This window comes from Mesoplodon bidens, assembly GCF_964165515.1.
Source record: "Mesoplodon bidens genome assembly, chromosome: 2".
NCBI classification, from domain to species: Eukaryota; Metazoa; Chordata; class Mammalia; order Artiodactyla; family Ziphiidae; genus Mesoplodon; species Mesoplodon bidens.
In genome coordinates, this window is record NC_138177.1 from 5,396,561 (window position 1) to 5,418,605 (window position 22,045).

General features: G+C 38.7%; 1 protein-coding gene across 5 annotated transcripts in view; it reads left to right on the plus strand.

Moving 5' to 3' along the window:
* The window catches only part of DENND1B (DENN domain containing 1B), a 261,341-nt gene that overhangs the window by 175,900 nt on the left and 63,396 nt on the right, over positions 1–22,045 (plus strand). For all 5 annotated transcript variants that reach the window (XM_081226435.1, XM_081226437.1, XM_081226438.1 and 2 more), the window contains one exon: positions 1,473–1,574. In XM_081226435.1, the coding sequence (XP_081082561.1) occupies positions 1,473–1,574 (102 nt within the window). The remainder of the gene's footprint in view (positions 1–1,472; positions 1,575–22,045) is intronic.

The window sequence follows — 22,045 nt, forward strand, 5'->3', positions numbered from 1 at the left end:
AATTTTATTTTCTTCCCTTTGTAGCAGTGCTGTCAAAGAAAACTTTCTGTGATAAAGGAAGTGTTCTGTATCTGTGCTGTCTGATACAGTAGCCGCTTGTGGCTGCTGAGCATTTCAAATGTGGCTGGTGCGACTGAGGAACTAAATTGTTAGTTTTAATTTTAGTAAATTTAAATAGCATTAACTGTGCATAACGGCTGCTCTGTGGAGCAGTGCTTTAACTTCCGGCAGACAGTGTAACAGCTGAGTTACACAGATTGTTAGTCCCATTATTTATTCATTCAAGAACCAGTTTCCAGAGTTTTACTTACACCTGTAATCAAGACGTAATTCTTTCTTAAAATTAAATTATAATTAATATTTTTTCAAAGTTCTGTTAGAAGGTGGACAAGCTCAGTTTTTTCCTTTTTACCGCAGTGTGAAGATTGCTACAAGGTTTACTATAAGGACCGAATCATTGTCGCTAATCTCTGTTTTCATTTTGATCGTTAAGTCACTTCTCCTCCTCTGTGTTGAATGGGCAAGAGGACCATTCAGGCTGTGGAGGGGAGCAGCAGGTGGCGGGGGTCTGCCAGTGAGAGATGATTCCTGGGGTCACGTGTGGGAGTCTGTGGAATCTGAGTTTGGAATTAAAGTCCTCACGATGGAGGAAGAGCGGCTAACAGCCCAAAGCTGCCAGAAGACACTTGCCAAGTTGTGATTACTTAGCAAATAGGATAAGTTCAGGCACATGCCATGTGAGGCTTACCCTAGAAAGTATCCAATCAGAATTGTATTTGCAATCATGAATAGAATGTGATTAAAAGACCTTTTAATTAATTCAAAAAGAAATTAATGATCATCCTATAAACGGCAAAAAGCATGCAGCAATTTTGATGGTAAAAATGTTTTCTAATCAGAATGAAATATAATTGTTGGACTTGTTCAGATTGTGTGCATTTTTTTTTGCGGTTCGCAGGCCTCTCACTGTTGTGGCCTCTCCCATTGCGGAGCACAGGCTCCGGACGTGCAGGCTCAGCGGCCATAGCTCACGGGCCTAGCTGCTCTGCAGCATGTGGGATCTTCTCGGACCGGGGCACGAACCCGTGTCCCCTGCATCGGCAGGCGGACTCTCAACCACTGCACCACCAGGGAAGCCCTGTGTGCAATTCTTAATACTCATAATCAATCTAATGATATTAAATCTTTGTTTTTAGGGGATTTAGTCTTACTGTGAGGGAGTGAAAGTGACCATTTTTAAGAGCCCAAGGGATCCTTGATTAGGAAGCTATAGCAGAAGCTTATCGGCCCGAGGAATATTTCTACCAACCTGACCTCCAGCCATTATGTGTAAGGGTCTCACTCCCTCTACACTCTGAGCACCTTGAAGTTGTGTGTCTTACACTCCTGTGTGACCCCCAGGTGCCTCTTCAGATAGGCTGGTTTGTACCGACTTTCTGTTGACGTCCCCGAAATTCTTTGTTTCTATCCAGGGTGAGCCCATCACGTTCTGTGAGGAGAGTTTTGTAAAGCACCGCTCAAGTCTGATGAAACAGTTCTTAGAAACCGCAGTTAACCTCCAGCTTTTTAAGCAGGTAAGAGTGGACCTCCACATTTTGTTCTGTAACAAGTTTACAGAAATGTAACAGAAATTTATAACACTTTTTTGTCACTGTAAAATTATGTCTGAACTTTGCTATTAAAAACTTCCTCACTGAAAGTTGCTCAGCTGATGGTCTCACAGAGCAGAGTATCCAGCGCAGCAGAAAAAGCAGTAAGACTGGTTATGTAAGGCATCTTAGAAGGGCTTATCCTAGTGTGCTAGATGGGTATGGTAACCAAACCGAGTTGTTTTTTTTTTTTTAACATCTTTATTGGACTATAATTGCTTTACGATGGTGTGTTAGTTTCTGCTTTATAACAAAGTGAATCAGTTATACATATACATATGTTCCCATATCTCTTCCCTCTTGCGTCTCCCTCCCTCCCACCCTCCCTATCCCACCCCTCTAGGTGGTCACAAAGCACCGAGCTGATCTCCCTATGCTATGCGGCTGCTTCCCACTAGCTATCTATTTTACGTCTGGTAGTGTATATATGTCCATGCTACTCTCTTGCTTTGTCACAGCTTACCCTCCCCCCTCCCCGTGTCCTCAAGTCCATTCTCTATTAGGTCTGTGTCTTTATTCCCGTCTTACCCCTAGGTTCTTCATGACTTTTTTTTTTTCTTAAATTCAATATATATGTGTTAGCATATGGTATTTGTCTTTCTCTTTCTGACTTACTTCACTCTGTGTGACAGACTCTGTGTCCATCCACCTCATTACAAATAGCTCATTTTTTTTATGGCTGAGTAATATTCCATTGTATATATGTGCCACATCCATTCATCCGATGATGGACACTTAGGTTGTTTCCATCTCTGGGCTATTGTGAATAGAGCTGCAATGAACATTTTGGTACATGACTCTTTTTGAATTATGGTTTTCTCAGGGTATATGCCCAGTAGTGGGATTGCTGAGTCATATGGTAGTTCTATTTTTAGTTTTTTAGGGAACCTCCATACTGTTCGCCATAGTGGCTGTACCAATTCACATTCCCACCAGCAGTGCAAGAGGGTTCCCTTTTCTCCACACCCTCTTCAGCATTTATTGTTTCTAGATTTTTGATGATGGCCATTCTGACTGGTGTGAGATGATACCTCATTGTAGTTTTGATTTGCATTTCTCTAATGATTAATGATGTTGAGCATTCTTTCATGTGTTTGTTGGCAGTCTGTATATCTTCTTTGGAGAAATGTCTATTTAGGTCTTCCGCCCATTTTTGGATTGGGTTGTTTGTTTTTTTGTTATTGAGCTGCATAAGCTGCTTGTAAATTTTAATAGGACCATCCCAGTGCAATCCAGTTTATAAAAACGATTTATAAATATGTAACTTTTCAAGCTTTGTAAAACTTTCCATAATTACAAATTGAAATTTCAGAAAAAATTTATAGTCCTTCTGTGTGTCTTGATTTCTGGCTCAGAAAATAAAACTGTCATTTCCAAAAGCAGCAGCTTGACATCAGATTTCAGAAAGTTTAGATGCAGTGTCTCTTTCATCCCACTGTGTGATCATGGCAAGTTTCTTAATTTAGGCTTGCCATAGTTTCTGTTTATGTAATTTAAATTAAGTTCTTAACACTTACTTTTCTTACTCCACGTGACAATTTTAAGTGTAAAGTTAGCTATGTGAATTCAACATTTAATGAAGACCTACAGTGTGTCATAAACTGTGCTCGGGGTCAGGGTGCAGACATGAATAAAAACTCAGTGATGCCCTTGAGAAGCGGACAAGTTAATAGAAATTCCTTTGTCTGTTAAGAGGAAAGAGACCAAATAACAAAATAAGCTTTAAATTAGATAAGTAAAGAAACCAGCATGGTGAAAACATCCAATACTATTTATCTGTATTCTGAGGAAGTTCTAAATAATGATCTGAGTTAGAAGAATGCTCTGTGGGGATATACCTGTCTTCCAATATGTGAAAGTTTATCTTAGAGAAAGGGTTAGATTTGTCCAGTACACAGCTTTCAGGAACAGAAAGAACCGGGTTTGGTGGGTTTCCAGATTAAAGATGTCTTGTGAATTTCCCAGGATGGAGCAGGCTCCCTTTGGAGCTCTCTGTCCCTAGAGGGCTCCGGTATAGACTGAATTACTTCCCAGGGTTGGAACAGGATCGAGTGATGGTCTGTAAATGCTGAAGTGTAGAGCACAGTGCAGTCCCAGGCTAGTCGTCCAGTGCATGCTTGTTGAGTTAAATATCAGTGCCCTTGCTGTGTTTTTGTCTGTCAAGAGGAGATAGTTGTACCTCCCATTGTCAAAACTGAGTTGTGAAGCTCAAATTGTATGGAGGTCAAGGACTGAATGGTTGGGTAGAATGACGTATTACTTCCCTTTCTGAGATTCTGTAACTAGAGTCTTATCGTTTGATAAAGTTCATACATGGTCTTTTTTTTTTTTTTTTACGTAACTGCAAAAAGCATATATATTTTAGGAGTCAGGTAGAGTTGGGTTAAACCAACCTTGGCTTTGTCACTCAGTAGCTTTTTGTTCATAAGTATCTGTTTCTTTTTCTATAAAATAGCAAGTATCGTACCCTGCCCCACAGGTTGTGATACAGTTTATGTGAATTAACACCTGTGCACTCTTGGCTCGACAGTGCATGAAACTTTGTGGAAGCTCATAAATTTTAGGGTCTGCCTCATCCTTAGAGCAGTTACATTAACAAAATACATATCTATGCAGGATTTTTTAAAAGTATAACTTGGTCAAAAAGGCTAAATGTAAAATATGAAAATGGTCAAAGTAGAACCGATTATAGGACAACTTGGATAGTTTTACATACACCAATTGACCGTGTTCTTGAACTTGATACTATTTTATGAACCTTAAGAAAGAGATAGTTGAAGGTATCCCTGAAAGGACTTGAGATTCTGTTGACAGCGTCACAAAGTTGTAAAGGTGAGTCAGGTCCAGCATCCAAGGTGCCGACAGTACAGTGTTGTGTGCTTTGGAATGTGTTAGGAGTGTGGATCTCCTGCTGATGTTCTTACCACACACACACAAACAGGAACATAAATGGACACGAGGAAACTTTTGGAGGTGATGGACATGTTTATTACCTGGATTATGGTGATGGTAACAGGAGTATATACATCTGCCCAAACTCAGCAAATTGTCTGCATTAATTATGTGCAGTTTTTTGTATACCAGTTACGCTTCACTAAAGCTTGGGGGGAAAGGGAAAAAAAATAGGAATCGATTGATAAAAGTTATTAACATAGATGAATTCTCAAAGACACTACTGATCTTTCTGAAAGAATATAAAAATATTTATTAGGTACAAATGATTAATATTCCTGACCATGAGTTTGTGATCCATTATGGGTCAAGAACTACCCAGGTCCTCTCTTTATTCGACAATTCTTATGCATCAAAATTGAGAGAACATGAACCCAGGAGAGAAGCATATAATTTTAAGGTAAGCATTAAAGTGAACTGTAATTTCTGATAACATGGCAGGGAAGGATTCAGAGCTCACTTATGTACTGAAACAATTTGAAATGCAGAATTTGAAAAAACATCGTGTGGTGAGGGTCACAGGAGACAAAGCCCAGTGCTTACTCTCCAAGATGAGAAGTGTGATAGGAGATTCAACTCCCATAAATCTGGGAAGACTTAGTGTAAAGGTAAACAAGAAGTAAAGGTGCTCCTTCCCTTCAGCCACTTCCTGGGGATTGTACGTCTGAAGCTCTGGCATGAGTGGAGGGGAGGAAAGAGCGCTGCTGAGAAGTTGCCACTCACCAGCATGCACAGGACTCCGAAGCCTGAATTAATAATTTCTGATTTGGTCTGACCAAACTCAAGTCAAGTGTAAAGTTATCCTGACTGTTAGTGCCCTCAGGCAGAAGCAAATACGCATCCTCCTTGAGGAATCCACCTTTATCCAGGCATCAAGGAATTCTCCCAGCTAAGATCTCAAAGAGAAATTTCACTCTTAAAAGTCATTAGACATACAGGGAAAACAAATCGTGAACCAGAAACAGCAGACAGAAACTGACTTGCAGAGACTTCAAATACTGGATGCAACGGAAGTAGAATATAAAATAGCTGTGCTTAAGATGTTCAGAGAAATAAAAGATGAGCTTTAAAAATGTTCATGCTGTAAAAACTTTAAAGAATGTAAAGACAATTTTAAGAATGTAGCAAATAAACTTCTGGTAAGGAAGCATGCATGTAATTTAAATGAAAGGAAATTGATGTATTAATAGCCAGTCAGACCTAACTAAAGAGAGATTTGCTGAACTGGAAGATGTGAAAACGAAGTTATCCAGAAGATAGTACAGAGGCATAAAGAAGTAGAAAATGTAAGAGGTTAATAAACATAAAGGGTGGAGTGGAAATGTCTGAAATCCATACAGTCAGTTCTGAAAGGAGCAGACAGGAAGTGGAGGAGAGATGCTGGTTGGAAGGACAGGGCCAGAGCCAGTTACACGCACACTTTATAAATTCAGGAAGTCCCACATCTCCAAACTGAGGAAATAAGAAGAAATCTACACCCACACAGCAGATTCAGCTCTAAAATATTCAATAAAGAGGAAATTTTTTTTAAAAGAGAAAAAACATTACTTTCAGAGAGTAAATACTGACAGATGACTTCACATCAGCAGCAGTGGAATCCAGAAGATACTGCCATATCTTCAGTGTGTTGAGAAAAAATGCCTAGAATCCTACACCAACTAAAATACCTTTTAATTGCAAGAGTGCCATGAAGACATTTCCCTGCTAAAGCTGAGTTTGCCCTCTGTGTTGGCTTTAATGATGTGTCCGCTTGGTGAGGCCGCGGCCCCCAGTTACTTAATCAAATGCTGATCTAAGTATCGCTGTGAAGGTATTTTTACATGTGTAATTTAAACCCCTAATCATCTGGCTTTAAATAAGGAAGATAATCCTACATAAGCTGGGTGGGCCTGTCGGAAGCAGTTGGAAGGCTTGTAAAACAGGACTGAGATGTTCCTGAAAGAGAGAAGTTACACCTGTGGGTGGCAGCATTGGCCGCTGACGGTGGTCCCACCTGCCCGTGGTCTGTCCGTCCTGACTGCCTGTCCTATGAAGTTCTGACCTGCTTAGCCAGCCCTCAGAATCCTGTAAGCCAGTTTCTTGTAATAAATCTCATATGTATATATGTATCTGTCGATCTGTCTCTTAAATCTTTTACTGGTTCTGCTTCTCTGGTTGAACCCTGACTACCCTACCAACAGGAGAAAGAAATTCTTAAGGAAGTACTTTAACAAAGTAATTCAGAGAGAAAGTTTTCTCAGATCCAAGATGGAATGTCTGAAATGCAAGAAGGAAGAGCAAAATAAATGGTAAATATGTTAATTAAATTTAACCAATATTTACTGTGTCAGACAGGCCGGTTCTCCCGGAATCAAATGGTTCCACTTCAAATTCCAAAAAATTCCTGTTTTGACTATGGCAAAAGGGAGATACTCTTCAGTCTCTTTTTTAAGGCCAGGATAACCTTGATTCTAAAACCTAAGACAGCATGGGAAAAAAAACGTTATAAGCCAGGCTCACTTATGCCCACAGATGCAAAAATTTAAGCAAAGTATTTTCAGCTAATTCTAACAAGGTGTAAAAAGGATACTGCTTCATGGGCAGGTTGACTTTATCCCAGAAATTAAATGGTAGTTACACATTAAGAAATCTATGAATGTAATTCACTACGTTAACTGATTATAGGAGTAAAATCATTAGATCATCTCAACAGATGCACAGATTTTTCATAGTATTCATGAGAGTCATGATAAAAGCAAAATGGCATGATTAAAGATATTTTCAATAAACATCATACTTAAAACACTAATGTTTCCCTCTGAGAAAGGTTCTATCTATTACCATTGGAACCCCTGACACATATAATTTAGCCAAAAAAACCATGAAGATTTAGAAAGTAAGACACCAAACTGACATTGAGTATAAAGACAAGTTACTTAGGACATAAAGAAATAGCCTAATAAATTTGACTTCATTGAAATGAAGAACTTCTGGCCATCAAAAGACTCCATATCTGCAATACTTTTGAACCACCCAAGAGTTTAGAAACTAGAAAAAAACAAACTCCCGCATGTCAGTAAAAAACACATATAATTGTGCAAAAGGTTTGGATAAGCACATGCAAATGAAGAAAGCTGAATGGCTAATAAAGATATACAAGATGTAGGGGCTTCCCTGGTGGCGCAGTGGTTGGGAGTCCGCCTGCCGATGCAGGGGACACAGGTTCATGCCCCGGTTCGGGAAGATCCCACATGCCGCGGAGCAGCTGGGCCCGTGAGCCATGGCTGTTGAGCCTGCACGTCCGGAGCGTGTGCTCTGCAACAGGAGAGGCCACAACAGTGAGAGGCCCACATACCGCAAAAAAAATAACAAAACAAAACAAACAAAAAAGATATACAAGATGCTCCACCTCATCTGCAATCAGAGAATAGCAAATAAAAAACATAATGAAATACCACCTCACACTCACCAGACTGGCCCAGTTTTAAAAACCTGAAAATCTCAAATTTTGGCAAAGACATGGAGCACGGGACTAAGTTTCAGCTGTTGAAGGGAGTGAAAATTTGCACAACTTATTGACAAAACACTTTGGTGCTATGACTTAAACTTCAGTTTCTTTTGATCCAGCAATTTCACTCTAAATTGTGCACCAAAAAGTCATGTACTAAAATTACTCATAACAGCAAAGTACTGCTGGTAATCTTAGACAGTCATCAGTATTAAGATGAATAAGTTGTTACATTCATACAATAGAACAGCTACACAACAGGGAGATGAACGAGCTTCAGCAAAACTAAATGTGAATGAATTAAAGGAACAAATCACTGGAGAATTGATATGATGAGTGCTTTTATGTAATAATGTTCAACAGCGAGGAAAAGTAAATAATGTATTATTTAGTGAAACGTGATGAAACTATAAAGAAAGACAAGGAAAGGATAAGCTGAAAGGATTATGATCTTTTCTGTAGGGAGGAAATGTTCTGGTCGTTGGCTTTGTCATTATTAATTAGGCTATTAACTACTTAAGTTATTATTATTTAAATTCCTTAAGTGTTGTATAAAAACATATATATATATATATATATATATTTTGACTATTTCTGGAGTCGCCGGTAATAGGCTTTGTTTTCACTGACAGCTGACTTCTTACCCTCTTTAGACCTCAGTTACTGCATCTGTAACATGAATTAGACTAAAAGGTCACCAAGTCTGAGATACCTTTCGGCTCTAACCTTCCATGATACCATGGAATAAACATGGCTTAGACAGATGATAGGAAGTTCCATTTGGATAAATTCCTCTTTAGATAATGGATTTGGAAGGAATCCCAGACACCACTTCTTAAACCCGTGGATCTGACAGCACCTTCTTTAGCTTGCAGCTTTACAGAGATTTAAGCCGTTATTTTTAGGTCTCTTCCTTTTGTTTCCTATTACACTAACCCAGCAGAGGAAGTTATTTTCTTAGGTATTGTTTGTTTTTAAGGCCACGGGAACTAAAGTTGTTTTTGCTCATTTTACTATACACGCCCCATGGCCAAGGACCGTGGCTGAACTTAGCGTGGAGATCCCAGAGCCTCATGCAGACCACAAATCTGTGGGATGTCCATGAATACAGACTCTCTGTTCGCTGGCAGCCTAGGTCACTGTTGGACATCTGGAGCTCAAATATATTACAGTAGATACATTTTTTCTGCAAAATAATTCTGCTTGTCCATATTCTAACTTTATCAGAGTGGAAAATGATAGGGAAATTCAACTTGGCAGAACCTCTTTTAGTGTTGTGTCCTCATAAGATAATATAAACATGTCTTTCTCAAACCTTCCCATCCAATAATGTCCTCATTCTGCATCCTGGAACAAAACGCTTTTTTTTTTTTTGGTTTGTAATTTTTCTTTGCTTTTTTTTTTAACATCTTTATTGAAGTATAATTACTTTACAGTGGTGTGTTAGTTTCTGCTTTATAACACAGTGAATCAGCTATACATATACATTTATCCCCATATCCCCTCACTCTGGCATCTGCCTCCCACCCTCCCTATCCCACCCCTCTAGGTCATCACAAAGCACCAAGCTGATCTCCCTGTGCTATACGGCTGCTTCCCACTAGCTATCTACCTTACGTTTGGTAGTGTATATATGTCCATGCCTCTCTCTCACTTCATCCCAGCTTACCCTTCCCGCTCCCCACGTCCTCAAGTCCATTCTGTACGTCTGCGTGTTTATTCCTGTCCTGCCCCTAGGTTCTTCAGAACCTTTTTTTTTTTTTTAGATTCCATATATATGTGTTAAGCATACGGTATTTTTTTTTTCTCTTTCTGACTTACTTCACTCTGTATGACAGACTCTAGGTCCACCCACCTCACGAGAAATAACTCAATTTCGTTTATTTTTATGGCTGAGTAATATTCCATTGTATATATGTGTCACATCTTCTTTATCCGTTCACCTGTCGATGGACACTTAGGTTGCTTCCATGTCCTGGCTGTTGTAAATTGTTTTTAAAAAGAGTGGGTGTGTGGTTTCTCCTGCGAGGGTAGCCTTTGTTTTTACAGTTGTAGTGAATAGAAAAGAGTCCTCACTCTGCTCTTAAATACTTACTTATTGGCGTATTGACTAGTAGTACTTCTTAGAATACTCTTGTTCTTTTTATCCATGATACAACATTCTAACTTTTTCCCTTTCTCTAGGCAGTTCCTCCTGGGCCCTTTATCATTACGCTTGCCTCTGTCTATACCTTGAATGTCTCTGTCCTCAGACCTCTACGTCTCTAGCTCATACCAGCTCACTGGGCTTCCTTATGTAGGACCATACATGCATTAATTACCTATTATGATAAGTCCTAAACGTATCTTTAGCCTAGACCCATGCAAATGTATACATGCATGTATGCATATACATACGCTTCCATACAAACATGTGCATCGCCCATATACATACGTGCATCTGCACATACACACACATACTGGCCCCTCCTGCACCCCTTCTTTTGGGAACTAATTCCACCCTGTTGCCTAAAGCAGAAAATTAGGCATCATCTGTTCTCATACCATCACCACGAACCTTTCTTGCCCCCAGTTTCTAGTTGTTTACTATGTTCTGTTGATTCTGCTTTCTAAATATTAGATTTACCTATTTTATTCTCCCCCGTTTCAGTGTCAGTGACTTGTTGGGTAACCGGTTTGTGTTCTTCCATTTAGCCCCCCTTTCAAGTCATCCTCCAGTTTGCTTTGAGAGTATTCTTTCTGAAAAGCATATCTTACATATTTATTTCTCATTATATCTAGGGTGATGTTCACACCCTAGCCTGGCACACAGAATCCGTCATCTTCTGGCATTTGTCTCTCTAGTTTTTTCTCTAATACTTCTCTAAATACCCTTACTGCAGCCATTCTGGATGTTTGCTCTTAGGTCTCTGAAAATGGTTTCACCTCTTTATGCTTCTCACTTGAATTGTAATGGATACTTAATAAATAGTGAGAGAATAAATGATGGTCATTATGAATAAATAAAAATAACATTTGTTGAATATTGACTTATGCAGGGTACTGTTTGAGTGCTTTATCTAGACGAGTTTAATCTTCACAATGACCTACTTTATTACTGCCACTTTGCAGGTTATAAACCTAAATTATGGGGAGGTTAAATAATTTGCTAAGAGTGTTCACAGCAGCTAGTATGTGGTAGAGTTAGGACTTGGATCCACAGAGCCACTAAGACTTACCATCCCTTCAGGGGTAAAGGAATGAATAAATGCATGTATGCTTGTTGCCTTCCTGTCTTCTCTGGCTTGAACGCTCTCTCTCCATTTTACGTTACTCAACTCAGTCATTCTTTAAGACTTGGTTCAGATGTCCCTTTTGCAGGTTCTTGATCTCTCAGTCTTTTATAAATTCCTTGCCTTTTAGCATCTTGGATTTGTACCATATGATATTTGTTGGTTTGTTTGGCTCCTTCTTGAGTTGTAGGTTCTGTAAAGACAAGGATCATTTTTAAAGTGTTTGTATCCTAATATCTAGTATATAGTAGACACTTAATATTGTTAAGTAAAGAAATCAAATAAAAACTGCTATTCCTGTTAAAAGAAATAGGCAGGAAAATGTCTTTATGATTTTGATAGATGATGAGCTCATAAAATTGAATATAATGAATATTTTATAAGCTCTTCATCTGTTTCATTTGGGAAAAATCCAAGCATTGTAGGAGTCAGGTGTTTCAACTGAGTGGTGTCTGTAATTTCAAACCTAGAGTCACTTAATGATATAGTGTGTAAAAGTGAAAATTCTTCAGGATCCTCAGCGCTCTCTGTATTTTGTGCTACGACCCACTTTCTCTGACTTCGTAAGATATTGGATAAAAGGAGTGGGTCAAAAGCCAAATATTTTTATTTTATGTTAGCTGGAGATTTTAGAAAGCTTTTAACGTAAATAATAAATTCTTATACATTTCTATGTTTTCCTATTGATCTTTTTTGAAAGAAGCATGATAGTTATTTATGGTATGTCATCTATAGCTAAGATCAACACATGCATTACTAGTACTAAAAATTCAACAGTTCAGGAGTATTAGAAAATATTTGACATATGAATGGATGCGAGATGGTAATTGTATCCAGCACATATTTTATAACATGAAAAAAGAATAAAAATAACATGTGACATAGGGAAGACATGGACTCCTAATGGTAGCAAAAGGAATACACAAGGAGAGAGAGCTTATTAGGACAAGGGATACATTTTTTCAGCATCCTTTGTTAGCGAGTTTCAAGTAGTATCCTAAACAGCGTTTGTCTAAATGTGGGCTCAAACCACCTACAGATTTAGCTAGAAAGTCTATTAAAGACGCATCTTCTTGAGTCTCACCTTCAAAAATTTTGGATTTAGGAGGCTTGGATTAAAACCCAGAAATTTACATTATTAATGAAATACCATAAAAATAGGCACACTAAAATTTTAGAAACACTCATCTAAGTATTCTTTATTCATTCTCTCATTCAACAGTATAATTTGAGTGTCTACTGTCTACTAGGAAGTGTTCTGGGTGCTGGGATACTTTGGAGAACAAAGCAGAAAAGAATTTCTGACGTTGTGAATTCTGTGCTTGTAGCGGGAGGGGGACCAACAATAAGTTAACTAAATTCTGTAGAATGTTCAGAGATGATAAGGCCTGTGGAAAAGTAAACAGAACAAGAAAGGGGGCCACCAGGGGTTGGGGTGAGATTGCCACTTAAAGTAGCGTAGTCCATGTAGATCTCATGGAGAATGTGGCATCTGGGCACCATCCTGTAGGGTCACAGGGGGAAGCAGAAGGAAGATTTAGAGGCTGTGCTGTAATCTGTGTGAGAGAAGAGGGCAGTTTGGAACTGGTCTATGGAAGATGAGAGACCTGGTCAGACTGTGGATCTGTTCTGAAGATAGTGCATGTTCTGAAAGATTTAACGTGCAGTGTGACAGAAAGGAGTCAAGGATGATTCCATGATTTCTCATCCAAGAAACTGGCAGGATGTATTCTCATTTTATCGAAATGGGCAAGATTGTGGGCAGGAGAAGTTGTGGTGGGCAGAATAAGCGTTCAGTTTTGAACATGTTAAGTCTGAGGTGCCTTTTAGACGTCCAAGTAAGATATTTATTAGGCAAGTGGATAGATGAGGCGGAGGTGAAAATAAGACCTGAGATATACATCTGGGAGTCATCAGCGTGTAGATAGTAGTTAAAGTCATTAGACTGGAGACCAAGTGAGACGACCAAAGGAGTGAGTATCAATAGGAATGACCAGAGGTCCAGGGACCAGGACATAGCAGAGGGCAATGACCAAGGAGGCCGAGAAGGAGTGAGTAACCCTGGAGGTAGGAGAGAATTCAGGCTAGTGAGTACCTTTGGGACCAAGTAGAGAAAGGACATCAGAGTGGAGGGACCAGCTGTGCCAGGTGCTTGTGACAGGTTGATTAAAGGAAGGACTTGGACTTGAGCACTGGATTTAGTAACATGGAGATAGGATGACCCCAGCAGGAGCAGCTTTACCGGAGAGCTGAGGGAGACCTTGTGATTGGGGTGCAGGCAGGGAGGGGCTGGAGACAACAGTACTGGCCGCACTTCTGAGTTTTACCCTGAAGAGGAGCATCAAAGTGGACAAGGCCAGAGAAGACATGGGGTCAGGAGGAGAAGGCACGTGTTCGTGGCCTGTAGGGCAGACCTGGCAGAGATGGGTCTACTCAGGAGATAGGAGGAGGAAGCGTTAGAGGGGCTGGTCCCTGCGGAGCAGACACCCCGTGACAACAGGAAGGAACGGGGCCGTGAGCCAGGAGCCGGCAGAATTCCTCTTTCAGTTGCTTTAGGTTTCATTTTTTTTTTTTTTCCAGTGAGATTAGGAAGCAAGGTCATGGGCTGAGAGAGGAAGGGGAGGTGGTTGGACCTTTAAGGGGAGAGAAGACCTGAAGTAGATGGAGAGCGAGCGGGCTGGAGAAAAAAGGAGGCACCGTTGAGACGGCAGATTGTGAATTAAGGTGAGAACAGGCATCACCGCTGCTTGGTTTTTCTCTCAACCCCTGGACCTCGGGACAGGCCTGCTGGGTGCGTCCACACCTGCTCTGCCTTGTTGATGCCCGTGGTTCCCCTTTCCTGGGTCCTCTTCTCCCCCAGACCACGGGCTCGCTGCCTCACTGCCCTCCAGCCTCGGCTCAGGTGTCGTCCTCATGGTGATGTCTGCCCTGGACCACACTGTCGACAGCTGAGAGCTCCTTGCCCCGCAGTCCCCGAGCTCCCTTGTTCAGGTCTGTTTTATTTTCCAACACTCATTCCCTTCTAACACATTCCATAACTTATTACACTTCTAATTTCATGCTATCTGTTCTGTTCCCCATCCCCAAACGCTAGATGTTTATAAATATTACGAAGGCTTGAATTTTTGTCTGTTTCATTCATTTCTGTTTTTTTAGGCATCTAGAAAAGTGCCTGGCATATAGTAAACATTCAATTAAATGTTTATTGAATGAACAGGTTAATGAATTTTTTTTGTCTGGTGGTCATGAAGCTCAAAAGACTCAATTCTGTTGCAGATTATTCTGTGTCTGTTGATACATCCTGGAAGGACTGTTGTTGTCCCATTAAGTTATTAGTTCTGATGATAAATTGCACTGAGTGGGCTTTTTACAATACCCTTCAAAGTGTTTTTCTGTTCCTTATACCACGGTGGTCTAATTTAGTATACTACAGTCATATGATTACCTAATCCTTGAAATGGAATAAAAATAACTATATCTGTTCCTTCACATACTTAATTCTCTTGGTTTAGCTTTAAGCTGACCTACCTTTTTCCGACTTGTTATAGCAGTTTGTGTTTATATATAGCTACTAACTGAATGCCTAGCATTTAGCAGATGTCTGTAAGTATCTGTTGATTAATTTATTGTAGCACTTCAGTGTAGTTTTCACTAACCTGTCAAGGTTTACTGAGCCTGTTTAAGAAGAAATATTTAAATTAGACTACTTTTTTTTTTTAGCCCAAAGCATTATATAGAAAGGAAAATTTAAAGATCCATAAGAAATTAATATATTTTTAAAGTAATTTTTTTACAGTATTTAAATTTTTCTTTAAATTTCTAAAGATTTCTAATTCGTTAAAAAATATCTTTTTCTCTAGCTCTCAAGACTTTAATAGTTATCTTTGTGCCCAAGAAGGGTTTCTAATATGAGGTAACTTTTTGAGACTTGATCATTTCTCCTTCAGGTGGAGAAGGGGTGTGGGAGTGTGGATTTGTGTGTTGTGTGGCTCCAGTGCATCTGCTTCTTTTCTTCAGGGACAAGACTGTCATGTTGGCACTAAAAACAGTGCTCCCCCTCCCCCCTCCCCAGCTTGGTAGAGAAGTGCTCTCCTGGCCCCCTCTCCCCAGAACAATCTTTTTATGAGCTTTTAATTAAAAAATCAAATATGTCTTTTAAAATGATATAAGAATCTTGAAATTTAATTATTGTCCTCAGAGTTTTGATGGATCAATTGCAATTAACTATTTATAGGACATATTCCTAGACCACTGAAGTCATCAGAATACGGATTAATAGCATAACTTGTTTTGGATTTTTGGACTAAATGCCAGAAACTCGCTGACTGGTGAAGAATCAAAGAACTATGAAAAACATACACTTTGTCTCTCAGAGGAAACATACATTCCCTCTGGCCTACTGGCCATCTATTCTCGTTTAACTTGTGAATCTGATCAGAACATACTTTTTATATTTTTTGTAAAGATGCTTGCCATCAAGTCTGTTCTTTATGTTTTATTACATTTGTAAAACATTCATTTTATATTTAATTACATGTTAGAAGCTGAAGTGGAGATGTTCATTTCCATTTAATAGTAGTGCTTACTGAAGGGCATTTACAACAACAGATAATTTCTTTAGATTGACTCAGCTTCCTATTAAGATGGTTGTTTGATTTTTTGAAGATAAAAACTCTTTGGAAAACCTTAGTGATGTCAATGTAAAAGAAAAAGAGTCAGCAGGAAGCAGTTTCACTGCTTAATTACATTTATCTTGTAACCTGTTATACCACTTTAAGAGCACATTGTAAGGATTAACAAAATCCAAAATCTTGCAACTGTTAATGACTTAGAGGGGATGATGTTATTGATCTTGATAACTAAATTTATTCTTATTAAATAAATTTTGTCTATTTATAGTTTATAAGTAAGTTATGGAATCTATACTATGGAATTATGTCTATGAATGTTTTTGAGATTTCCAGTTATTTAAGTTTTTGTGTGATTATTGAGCATGTTTAGTTCCAGGTTTTAATTTTTACTTTTGGAATAAAAAGCAAAATACTAAGATTTATGTAAAAAGCATTAACTTAAAGCATACTCATAAATTCTTTTAAAAATCTACTTGCACCTAATTTTAACTTATGTCTTAGATACGTGTTTACTAAATGATGTGGGTAGGTACTAGTCAGGCGACAGGTTACAGTACATTATATAGACATTGCTTTTCCAACAGGTAATAGTTTTTAGTTCAAAATTATATCTGTACAACTGTAGCTACTGTTTTCCCTTACTATGAAATGCTCCAGAGTTATTAGAGTGGTGTGACCATGAACCAATCTCACTTGGAAAAAATAAAAGCCGTTATTGAATCAAAAATACAAGAGGGAGTTTAGAGAACTGTTAGGTTCAGCATTCCTCTCCATTAATACCTCTTCTCAGTTATTCCTGGGTGTCTGCATTGGTATGTGTGTGTATGTAATGTGTGTGTGTGTGCACACAAAATTAATCTTTTAAGAACAGACATTTTCATTAAGTATGTATGTTGATAAGTGTCAGTCACTGACGGGATTGTTTGCAAAGTCAGTGATAACATGGGGCATTTTACCAAGTGATGAATTTCTCTTGGCTCAAATCACTAGTTTAGTAACACAGAGTAGTTACTCATCCTCAAAGACGCATCATCAGTAAATAGTTTTGGGATTTATCTCTTTTTAGACTTGAACTGTTCCACTCAAACTAAAATGAATGGATTATTTCCAGTAAACACAAAAATGAAAACCTTTTAAAAAGTCTCGTAGTCTTAATCTTTTAAGGCAAATTAAGTCCTTTAAAAGGATGTCTTCGTTTGTTCCATTTGTCAGTAATGTGTTATTTTAAATTTATCATTTTGCTTCACCTTATTTTTTTCAAAATCCATCACCTTGTATCACTTTAGTTTGATTTATCATACTGTGCTGAAAGTGTGTGCACGTCAAATTCTGCAAGCATTTTAAACTATATTATTTTCACATTAACCATTTATTGTATGTAGCAAAGGTGCCCAAGGTTGGAAGTTACTATATTTTATCTCGAGATGAAATGAGTAATTCCACAACTTACAGTTCTTTAACTTTAAAACCATGACAAGTGTGTGCCCTTTAGCGTTGTTTCAGTGTATTCAGTCCCGCGTAAACATTCATTTCCAACTGCGTGTTAGGCGTTCTGCCAGGTGTTAAAGCTGCCTACCTGAGGGGCCGTGATCCCTCGCTCAGGAACCTCAGGGGTTGACAGAGATGGAAAGGGTGGTGACAGTAGGGAAAGTGAACTTGATTATTTAACATTTATTCTGTGTCTACAATATAGGCACTTCACGTTATTTTAGTTAACTCTTACAAAGCCCCATAAGGTATTTATGTATTATTATTCCCATTTTATACAAGGGGAAACAGAGTCCCAGAGATGGCAAGCTGCCTGAGATCATAAAGCTAATAAGTGGCAGAGTGTGAGGGAGGGCGTTCAGACTCCAAACTCCACGTTCATTTTCATTTGTTCTATCAGAACCTTCTCCGTGCCAAGCATAACGTGGCTGTAAAAATGGATAATCTACGGCCCCTGCCCCCAGTTCTAATTTTTATGAGAGCAACTCATACTCTAACAAAAAAGTCATGACCGGATCCTTTTTCTTTTTTTTTTTTTAGTTTTTAACATCTTTATTGGAGTATAATTGCTTTACAATGTTGTGTTAGTTTCTTCTGTATAACAAAGTGAATCAGCTATACATGTACATATATCGCCATATCCCCTCCCTCTTGCATCTCCCTCCCACCCTCCCTTCCCACCCCTCTAGGGGGTCACAATGCACCGAACTGATCTCCCTGTGCTTTGTGGCTGCTTCCCACTAGCTATCTGTTTTACATATGGTAGTGTATATATGTCCATGCCACTCTCGCACTTTGTCCCAGCTTTCCCTTCTCCCTCCCCGTGTCCTCAAGTCCATTCCCTACATCTGCAACTTTATTCCTGTCCTGCCCATAGGTTTGTCAGAACCACTTTTTTTTTTTTAGATTCCATATATATGTGTTAGCATACAGTATTTGTTTTTCTCTTTCTGACTTACTCCACTCTGTATGACAGACTCGAGGTCCATCCACCTCACTACAAATAACTCAAGTTCGTTTCTTTTTATGGCTGAGTAGTATTTCATTGTATATATGTGCCACATCTTCTTTATCCATTCATCTGTCGATGGACACTTAAGTTGCTTCCATGTCCTGGCTTTTGTCAATAGAGCTGTAATGAACATTGTGGTACATGACTCTTTTTTTTTTTTTTTTTTTTGCGGTACGCGGGCCTCTCACTGTTGTGGCCTCTCCCGTTGTGGAGCACAGGCTCCGGATGGGCAGGCTCAGGGCCATGGCTCACGGGCCTAGCCACTCCACGACATGTGGGATCTTCCCAGACTGGGGCACAAACCCGTGTCCCCTGCATCGGCAGGCGGACTCTCAACCACTGCGCCACCAGGGAAGCCCCACATGACTCTTTTTGAACTATGGTTTTCTCAGGGTATATGCCCAGTAGTGGGATTGCTGAGTCATGTGGTAGTTCTATTTGTAGTTTTTTAAGGAACCTCCATACTGTTCTCCATAGTGGCTTTATCAATTTACATTCCCACCAACAGTGCAAGAGGGTTCCCTTCTCTCCACACCCTCACCAGCACTTATTGTTTGTAGATTTTTTGATGATGGCCATTCTTACTGTTGTGAGGTGATACCTCATTGTACTTTTGATTTGCATTTCTCCAGTGATTAGTGATGTTGAGTATCCTTTCATATGTTTCTTGGCAGTCTATATATCTTCTTTGGAGAAATGTCTATTCAGGTCTTCTGCCCATTTTTGGATTGGGTTTTTGGTTTTTGATATTGGGCTGCATGAGCTGCTTATATATTTTGGAGATTAGTCCTTTGTCGGTTGCTTCGTTTGAAAATATTTTCTCCCACTCTGAGAGTTGTCTTTTCATCTTGTTTATGGTTTCCTTTGCTCTGCAAAAGTTTTTAAGTTTCATTAGGTCCCATTTGTTTATTTTTGTTTTTATTTCCATTTCTCTAGGAGGTGGGTCAACAAGGATCCTGCTGTGATTTATGTCATAGAGTGTTCTGCCTATGTTTTCCTCTAAGGGTTCTATAGTGTCTGGCCTTACATTTAGGTCTTTAATTCATTTTGAGTTTATTTTTGTGTATGGTGTTAGGAAGTGTTCTAATTTCATTATTTTTCATGTAGCTGTCCAGTTTTCCCAGCACCACTTATTGAAGAGGCTCTCTTTTCTCCATTATATATTCTTGCCTCCTTTATCAAAGATAAGGTGACCATAGGTGTGTGGGTTTATCTCTGGGATTTCTTTCCTGTTCTGTTGATCTATATTTCTGTTTTTGTGCCAGTACCATACTGTCCTGATTACTGTAGCTCTGTAGTATAGTCTGAAGTCAGGGAGCCTGATTCCTCCAGCTACGTTGTTCTTTCTCAAGATTGCTCTGGCTATTTGGGGTCTTTTGTGTTTCCATACAAATTGTGAAATTTTTCGTTCTAGTTCTGTGACAAATGCCTAGTTGGATAGGGATTGCATTGAATTGTAGATTGCTATGGATAATATAGTCATATTCACAATGTTGATTCTTCCAGTCCAAGAACATGGTATATCTCTCCAACTGTCTGTATCGTCTTTAATTTCTTTCATCAGTGTCTTATAGTTTTCTGCATACAAGTCTTTTGTCTTCTTAGGAAGGTTTATCCCTAGGTATTTTATTCTTTTTGTGTCAGTGGTAAATCGGAGTATTTCCTTAATTTCTCTTTAGGATTTTTTGTCTTTAGTGTATAGCAATATGATTTCTTTGCATTAATTTTGTATCCTGCTACTTTGCCAAATTCTCTGATTAGCTGTAGTGTAGTTTTCTGGTAGCATCTTTAGGATTTTCTGTGGCCTTTAGGATTTAATATGGCCTTTATTATGTTGAGGTAAGTTCTCTTTTTGCCTAATTTCTGGAGAATTTTTATCATAATGGGTGTTAAATTTTGACGAAAGCTTTTTCTGCATCTTTTGAGATGATCATATGGTTTTTATCCTTCAGTTTATTAACATTGTATATCACATTGATTGATTTGCATATACTGAAGAGTCCTTGCATTCCTGGGATAAATTCCACTTGATCATGGTGTACGATCCTTTTAATGTGCTTTTGGATTCTGTTTGCTAGTATTTTGTTGAGGATTTTTGTGTCTGTGTTCATCAGTGATGTTGGGCTGTAGTTTTCCTTTTTTGTGACATCTTTGTCTGGTTGTGGTATCAGGGTGATGGTGGACTCGTAGAATGAGTTTGGGAGTGTCCCTCCCTCTGCTATATTTTGGAAGAGTTTGAGAAGGATAGGTCTTAGGTCTTCTATAAATGTTTGATGGAATTCGCCTGTGAAGCCATCTGGTCCTGGGCTTTTGTTTGTGGGAAGATTTTTAATCACAGTTTCAATTTCAGTGCCTGTGATTGGTCTGTTTATATTTTCTATTTCTTCCTGGTTCAGTCTCGGAAGGTTGTGCTATTCTAAGAATTTGTCCATTTCTTCCAGGTTGTCTATTTTATTGGCATATAATTGCTTGTAGTAATCTCTCACGATCCTTTGTATTTCTGCAGTGTCAGGTGTTACTTCTCCTTTTTCATTTCTGATTCTGTTGATTTGAGTCTTCTCCCTTTTTTCTTGATGAGTCTGACGAATGGTTTATCAATTTTTTTATCTTCTCAAAGAATCAGCTTTTAGTTTTATTGATCTTTGCTATTGTTTCCTTCATTTCTTTTTCATTTATTTCTGATCTGATCTTCATGATTTCTTTCTTTCTGCTAACTTTGGGGTTTTTTTTGTTCTTTCTCTAATTGCTTTAGATGTAAGGTTAGGTTGTTTATTGAGCAGTTTCTTGTTTCTTGAGGTAGGATTGTATTGGTATGAACTTCCCTCTTAGGACTGCTTTGCTGCATCCCATAGGTTTTGGGTCATTGTGTTTTCATTGTCATTTGTTTCTAGGTATTTTTTGATTTCCTCTTGATTTCTTCAGTGATCTCTTGGTTATTTAGTAGCATATTGTTTAGCTTCCATGTGTTTGTGTTTTTTACAGTTTTTTCCCTGTAATTGATATGTAGTCTCATAGCGTTGTGGTTGGAAAAGATACTTGATACGATTTCAATTCTTAAATTTACAAAGGCTTGATTTGTGACCCAAGATATGACCTGTCCTGGAGAGTGTTCCATGAGCACTTGAGAAGAAATTTTATTCTGTTGTTTTTGGGTGGAGTGTCCTATAAATATCAGTTAAGTCCATCTTGCCTAATGTGTCATTTAAAGCTTGTGTCTCCAAATTTATTTTCATTTTGGATTATCTGTCTGTTGGTGAAAGTGGGGTGTTAAAGTCCCCTACTATGATTGCATTACTGTCAATTTCCCCTTTTATGGCTGTTAGCATTTGCCTTATGCATTCAGGTGCTCCTATGCTGGGTGCATAAATATTTACAATTGTTATATCTTCTTCTTGCATTGATCCCTTGATCATTATGTAGTGTTCTTCTTTGTCTCTTGTAATTGTCTTTATTTTAAAGTCTATTTTGTCTGATATGAGAATTTCTACTCCAGCTTTTTCTGATTTCCATTTACATAGAATATCTTTTTCCATCCCTCACTTTCAGTCTGTATG